Source organism: Macaca nemestrina, chromosome 1 (assembly GCF_043159975.1).
Source record: "Macaca nemestrina isolate mMacNem1 chromosome 1, mMacNem.hap1, whole genome shotgun sequence".
NCBI classification, from domain to species: Eukaryota; Metazoa; Chordata; class Mammalia; order Primates; family Cercopithecidae; genus Macaca; species Macaca nemestrina.
The window spans coordinates 187,034,950-187,042,639 of record NC_092125.1 but is presented as its reverse complement, the minus strand read 5'-3'; the positions used below and the strand labels follow the sequence as shown (position 1 = coordinate 187,042,639).

At 47.2% G+C, this 7,690-nt stretch overlaps 1 protein-coding gene across 7 annotated transcripts in view; it reads right to left on the bottom strand.

Annotated features, from left to right (window-relative positions):
* The window catches only part of LOC105494969 (MAPK interacting serine/threonine kinase 1), a 46,744-nt gene that overhangs the window by 13,294 nt on the left and 25,760 nt on the right, over positions 1 to 7,690 (bottom strand). For 6 of the 7 annotated variants that reach the window (XM_011764065.2, XM_071093614.1, XM_011764068.2 and 3 more), the window contains 3 exons: positions 4,907 to 4,986; positions 3,266 to 3,339; positions 558 to 662 (listed from right to left, as the gene is read on the bottom strand). In XM_011764065.2, the coding sequence (XP_011762367.1) occupies positions 558 to 662; positions 3,266 to 3,339; positions 4,907 to 4,986 (259 nt within the window). The remainder of the gene's footprint in view (positions 1 to 557; positions 663 to 3,265; positions 3,340 to 4,906; positions 4,987 to 7,690) is intronic. The other variant, XM_071093619.1, reaches the window with a different exon arrangement.

Genomic DNA, 7,690 nt, shown 5'->3' with positions numbered 1-7,690 from the left:
CCCTGCACTCCAGCCTAGGTGACAGACTGAGACCTTGTCTAAAAAAGAAAAAAACGAAAAAGAAAAATATATTTTTCATTTACTGTGAACAAGATACATTAAACTATGTATATCCTATCGTGCCAATTTTGAAAAGAGACAGAGGTGATGTATTTTAAAAGACTAGAAAGAATAACACCAAGATATTCACATTAAGGTCATATTGTGTATGAGCTTTATATTCCTCACATGGTAAGAATCTAAGAAAAGAAACATCATCCACACACAGTCACACATACCCTGTTCAATGTGAAATTTATGCTTTCTCCTCCCTGCTCTTTCTCCTGTATCCCTATGCTGCTCAGCAGCTCCACCACCCACCCACCATTCGCAGCAGAAGCCTCGGAGCCATCTTGGACTGTTTCTCCCCCAACTCCCATGGGTGAGCGTGTTCAAACCTCAAGCTGCCTTCCAGCCACACCATCTCCTGCACCAGCCCTCTGCCTGGCCTACCACCTCCCTTGGTACCTACAGGCTGGCCAGCCCAACCCACCCACCAAGGCAAAGGCTGGGTTCACCTTTGGTATGCAGGAAGTCAAGGGCAGCAGCAACGTCCCGCACCACTCGGCTGGCTTCTCGCTCATTGAAGTGCTTTTGCTTCTGGATGTGGGCTAAGATGGAACCTGGGGAGCAGAGGGGACACAGAAGAATGCCTTTTTGGGCTCTAGTAAGTATAACTTCTTTTTTTTTTTTGAGACGAAGTCTCGCTCTGTCACCCAGGCTGGAGTGCAGTGGTGCAATCTCGGCTCACTCTCGAACTCCTGACCAAGGGATCCGCCCGCCTCAGCCTCCCACACTGCTGGGATTACAGGCGTGAGCCACTGCACCTGGCCGTATAACTTCTTAGAGGCCATGTTTTCCCAAGTTTGGAAAACTTGGCGTGGGGACATGGGGATTCATCGCTTATTCATCACTACCTGTCCAGCTCCAAGTGTGGGGCCTGGCACAGAGGAGGTACCAGCTTGTATGTCTGTTAAACAAAACTGCACTGCTCTCTTCTGTACCTGTCTATGAGGAGCTCAGAAGCGAGAGCCAAAAAATATTAACAATGCTGGGGCTGATTTGGCTTCTGCAATCAAAAGGAATAAAACTGAAGGCACTTGGAGCTGAGGGGGACTCTCTGTAGCAGCATTTTCTCCCCTGCATCTGATCTCTGATCCAAACAAGAGCACAAACTTTCAAACGGAAATGCCACACCCTTGCCAGACATGTAAAGGCCTGGGAAAAGGGGGAAAAATGGGTTTTCCTCCTGAGTGTTCCCATTTATTATTGTTTTGTTGGCAATGGCTAACATTTACTGAGTAGTTACTAGTGCCATGTGCTATGGAATACTCTTGAAATAAACTGTCTTATTCTCACAATTGGACAAAATGGGTAGTATACTTATCCTCGTTTTACAGAGGGGGATCCTGAAGCCAAAAAGAAAAACGGTCGAGGAACATGCCCAAGATTATGCACCAGTAAGGGGTGACGCCAGGACTTAGGCCCAGGGCAGTTAGGCTTCAGAGTCTGTGCAGACAGCCCCCAGCAGGACTTGTGGTCTGACTGCTGCAGGGATGGACTCTCTTGAGCCAACCACACTGGGTCTGGCCTCAATAAGCTACATTAAGTTTACTGATAGGGCGACGGAGGATCCCATCTGCATGCAGCATTTCAAACATGTACTTTACAGTCAGTCATGTGTTGTTGGGTGGTGCAGGGGCAGACACAGGCAGGAACATGCGGCTTGGCTTCATGTGGTCTACGTTTACTACTAGAAGCCAGTATTTCTGGGCTGCAGGTATTATCTCTGTGTCCTAAAGATGGCACGTGTCTACTGTTTTTTTTGGGGGGGATGGGGAGAGCATGAGAGAAGGGGAAGAACTGCCAAAGACTGTTCATTTGCCAGATTAAACAACGGATCCCAATGTGCTAGGGAACATTCCCAGAAAACCGGCTCCTGACTAGGTCCTAGCTTGCTCTGCTATAGTGAGCCTCGTTTTCAAATTTGCTAAAAGGAAAAGCAGAGAGTAATGCTCTACATTCTTTTTCTTTTTTTTGAGACGGAGTCTCGCGCTGTTGCCCAGGTTGGAGTGCAGCGGTGTGATCTCGGCTCACTGCAACCTCTGCCTCCCAGGTTCAAGCAATTCTCCTGCCTCAGCCTCCTGAGTAGCTGGGATTATAGGCATGTGCCAGCACGCCCAGCTAATTTTTGTATTTTTAGTAGAGACGGGTTTCACCATGTTGGCCAGGCTGGTATTGAACTCCTGACCTCAAGTGATCTGCCCGCCTTGGCATCCCAAGGTGCTGGGGATTACAGGTGTGAGCCACCGCACCTGGTCTACTCTACATAATTCTAAGACAGCCTCCAGCATACCAAATTGTTTTAATAATATTAGCAGCCAACATTTATTGGGCCCTCGGTGCCTACCAGACACTGTGCTAAGCATTTCACATGAATTATCTCGTTTAATATTCATAGCAACCCAGTGAGGTAGGTGCTATCAATATCTCTATTTTATAGAAGGGGATATTGTTTGGAAAAGGTTAAGTGACTTGCCCAGGATCACATATGGCTGGTAAGTGATGGAGCGAGACTTAAGCCATAGCTGTGTTGGTTTCTAAAGCATGCTCCCTCAGCCACCAAGTCCCTCCATGTGGCCCTCCATGCAGCTCCAGACATCCTTGCAAGTGTGCCCTAAGATTGGGGGAGTGCTGGGAAGGGAAAGGGCTTCTCTGCCCCACCTCATTATGTCAGAAAAGCAACTTAAGTATACACCCCAGTGATTGTGTGTGATGGCATCTTTCTATCTGAAGGATGGCACATTCTCAGGCTTCCCTTCTATCCTGGGTCTGTGTCCCAAACAATAGGACCCTCCTCTCCTCTGTTTTAGCCTTTCTAGACTTCACAATGTATTTGAGAGCTTCCACCCCATAATTAATGTAGTTAAATAGTGAACATGTCAAAATGGGATTGATAAATCGATGACTAAGTGTATCTATATATGACTCCTATTATAATGAAAAGGCATTTATAAAATACCCACACAGGTGACATTCTAAGCTCTGCAAAATGCTAATTATCATCCTTCCCTCCGGCCTCCCTTCTCCCAAATCAAGGGCAGTTTTTAAGTCCTTCATCCTTTTTATTAGCTTGACTCGTTTTGGAAGTCTCTGGGATTCATGATGGATGATCACCACCCTGGGTCTTAATCAGAAGTCCACACACATACTCAACGGTAAGTACCTCCTTGCAATTTCTCAAAGACCAAGTAAAACCTTGTGTCATCTTCAAAGAACTCAATCAGCTCCAAAATGTTCCTTAAATAGGGAAAATAGGAGGAGAGGGAAAAGGGGGGAAATGGTATTATATATTAAAGTCTACTTACAAATATACAATGAAAAAAATATACAACACCTGGCAGTGGGGCAGAAATCAACTTGAAATCAGAATGCTTATTAAAGACCCGCGTGTGGAAGCAGCCAATGGTGTTAGCAAGATTCAGGTCACCTTATCTTTCCATAATGTTTAGTCTCTGGTGTTTTCACCAAGTCTGTGCTGTCAAACCCCAGCCCTAAAACCCACTAGGTAGAGTTATAAAAAAGTCCCGGTCACATTAAACTGAATAAAATCTGCAGCCGACTGGAAGCAATTGCGGCTAATAACACTGAATAGTAGGTGTGTGTCCTGGAGGCAAGCAGCAAATAATTACTTGCCCTCCCTCTTGCCCATAAATCACGGGGCAGTATTTACATTGCCTGGAGAAAATGGAAACATCTGTCAAATAGACTTGGGGCCTAACGTGGGCACCGCTAGACCCTAACTGCTAAGCGCTGCTTAATGAAACGGCCGCGTTCCCGGCCACCGTAGCACTTGTGGCCTTCCCCGGTGAGCACTCTCTGTCTGCCCGAGTATTTCAGTGCTCCGCCAACAAGGTCGTCTTGTAACTCAGTAGGGAAGCCACCAGCCTGGATATTGGAGGTGTTGGGGGCTTTTTTTCTTTTAAAGAATAAAATAAACCAAGTAGAGTCTCTAATGCTGAACTAAGAAGCTGCAGGGCTGAAAATAAAAATCAGTCCCTCATAAAAAAAAATGCTGACTACTTTGGGAGATACCAGGCTTTTACTAGTGTGAAGGCGTCCAAATAAGATGGGCAAAATGGCCTCATTTGAAAGAAGATTGTGAAGGCAGTGCCTGGAGTTAAATCAACAGCAGCCCCCATCCTCCAAGCTTAATGACAAAGCCATCAATACCAGGCCACTGGCTCCCTGCTGACCCTGCCATGGAGGGAGAGAGGGGAAGTGGAGTCTTAGAGGTGACCCTGATTTAAAGCCATGCTGGGAGAGCTGCTCATTTGGAGCTGGTGGTGGGCAGAATGAACTGAGGCTAGAGATGACCTGGACCCAGCTATCTAGAAGGAGTGCTAGATAAGGTTCCAGAATCTTAGTGGTATCTGCACATACGTAAATATTCTGGGAGTAGAAACTGCAGCAAATATTCTTAACAGTTCTCCTCATCTTGGTATTAAGGGCAAGTCCTGAAAGATTTCTACCAGGCAACACTCAGTCAACACTCAGTCAACCTAGTTTCCACAGGTACCAAAAGAAATAAAACCCCATTTCCCCCCAACAACCACTGATTCAGATGGTTCGTTCTTCTAACTTGCCCGAACTGCTGATTATTTACAGTATTTCAGAAGACACAACAGCTCCTTAGATGTTACTGCTGCTTTTCCTTTCTCTCCCTAATACTGAAAGCTGGAAGGAGGTACCTGCCTTGTGGGGACAGGAGAGCTAAATGCTGGGGTCAGGAGATAGTAAGAAATAGCCTCCGCTTCTGTGGCCAAGCGTCCCCCCAGCGAAGCAGCGAGAATCACACGATACTCACTTGTTTCCCTGACACTGATACAGCGTCTCCACCTCTCGAAACACCCTACTTCGACTGTGCCCTGCTTGTTTTTCAATGATCTGTGGGAAGAATAAAATCTGTCATGTACACCCGCCTGACTTCAAAACAGCCCCCTGGCAGGAGCCCTCTGGGAGAATGCAAGGCCATCCTCAGGCCAAATCCAGTGTCCAGCAGAAGTCTGGCCTAGGCCATGGTGACACCAGCACTGTGGCTCTGTTGGCAAAGCAGCAGACTGGCCTCAGGGCTTTCCAGCCCAGCTGAGCCCGTTCCACTCTGGCCAAGCACAACACCAAGGAAGTGAATGAGGCTGCCGCCCCCAGCTGCCCAGGGGAGACTGAGGCAGCCGGCTAGACAAAGAGCTACCTTACTCAGCTCCTCCTCCTGTGGGCATCTCTTATCCGCCTTAAGGGTAAGCATTTACTGCGTCTACTGAAGGATCTTCTCATGCTGGAGGGAGAAAGGTTGATGGAGGACACCATGGGGAGGAGCTAAAGCTTTGACACCCAGCTCAGAGGCTGCCTCCATGATCCCCCTGGCAGAAGTAGGCTCTTCCTCTTCTGAGAACTTACTCTTTGGCAGACACCGTGTTAAATGATTTATTTATGGCCGGGTGCGGAGGCTCACGCCTGTAATCCCAGCACTTTGGGAGGCCGAGGTGGGTGGATCACCTGAGGTCAGGAGTTCTAGACCAGCCTGGCCAACACGGTGAAACCCCGTCTCTACTAAAAATACAAAAAAATTAGCTGGACATGGTGGTGGGTGCTTGTAATCCCAGTTACTCAGGAGGCTGAGGCAGGAGAATCACTTGAACTAGGGAGGTGGAAGTTGCAGTGAGCCGAGATTGTGCCATTGCACTCCAGCCTGAGTAACAGAGTGAGACTCCATCTCAAAATAAATAAATAAATAAATAACAATAATAATAATTCATTAACACAATCTCAGTTGACCTTTATGACAACATCAAAAGATAGGGAGGTATGAAACATTTGCCCTCAGTCCAGAGCTGACTCCGAAGCCCTTGCTATTCCACACCTGCTCAGATGCTCTAACTTCTTCGAGGACCTGGAGGCTTTGTCTCTCCTGTGACACCGTGGGCTGCTCCCCCTCCACACCTTTACCTGAGATGCTTGGCAAATGCTGACTGAAGGAACAGATAAGCCAACAGATGGGAGGGTGGTTTCCAAAGGGACTGGCTGCCTCTGCAAAGCTCTCTGGACCCATCTGGAGCCTCAAACCACTGCACACCGAGCCTGTGGGCAAATCTGCAGAGCCTAGCCCTGCCTTACAGCTCCAACGTGCACAGTGGGCAGCACAATGACATCCTCTTCCTTGAGACTTCAGACTTCTCCAAAACGATGTGGCACAGACATCCATGATCAACTGTACTTTTCTAAAAAAGTCTTTGACTGTAAACCACAGTGGGCCCATTTTCTGGGTAGAGAGGTGTAGTGCTGGGGAACAGAAGTGATTCGACTTCATTCCCCAAGCATTTCAGATCAAAGTTATGAAGAACTTTCTAGCAGGCAAGTTTTCCACAGCAGTCTTCTCTGAGGAGGTAATGAGCTCTTGCTACTAGAGATAGGGGAGTGGAACATGGACAACTATCTGGGCAGTCATAGAGGAAATTCAGGGTTAGGTTATCTTGAAATTCCATTCCAACCCTGAGACTCTAGGATCAGTTGGGTGCCTGTAGGAAAAGCTGTAATAAGCTAAGTGTTGTAGAGCTGTGTTGGGAGAAGTAGCCCATCTCTAGGGAGCTTTGAAAGAGTAGAGGAGAGAAGAAACATGGGCAGAACTGCTGAAACCAAGGAATTGCCAAGCCAGAGTCCAGTGTTTGCCCCAAAGATGCCGGGGGGATGTGGAGGAAGGGCCAGGTTTTCCTCCCATTATCCAACCTTGAAGAAATAAACCTCTCATCCATAAACGTATTTAAACCTTTGAAAAGCAGTTTATGTTTGTGGTTTTTACCACATTTAGACAGATATATCAATTTTTTTTTTTTGAGACAGAGTCTCCCTCTGTTGTTCAGAGTGGAGTGCAGTGGCGCAATCCTGGCTCACCTTTGCCTCCTGGGCTCAAGTGATCCTCCCACCTCAGCCTCCCAGGTAGCTGGAATTAGAAGCACATGCCACCACGCCCAGCTTTTATATATATATATATATATATTTTTTTTTTTTTTTTTTTGAGACAGAGTCTTGCTCTGTCACCCAGGCTGCAGTGCAGTGGTGTGATCTTGGCTCACTGTGCAACCTCTACCTCCTGGGTTCATGGGATTCTCCTGCCTCAGCCTCCCGAGTAGCTAGGATTACAGGCATGCACCACGCCCGGCTAATTTTTTGTATTTTTAGTAGAGATGGGTTTCACCATGTTGGCCAGGCTGGTCTTGAACTCCTGACCTCAGGTGATCAGCCCGCCTCAGCCTCCCAAAGTGCTGGGATTACAGGTGTGAGCCACCACGCCTGTCCTAATTTTTCTATTTACACTTAGGCATATGTTTTAAAAATCACTTGTAATTTATACTGATCTATTTCCCAAAAGAAATTGAGATAGTGCTCTTGTTACCATGTGAAGCAATACTCCAGCTGGAAGGAACGTGGCTTAGCAGACTTGCTCACCCTTCTAACCCGCAGCTGGGACTGTGGAAAGTTGGTTCAAAGAAGAGAAAACATTTCCTTCAGGATCCCATTGGGCTGGGATTGCCAGTGTGAGGTGGCACTTGACCTGGTGGCTCAGGTGGGTGATTTGAAATCAGCTTGGATTTAA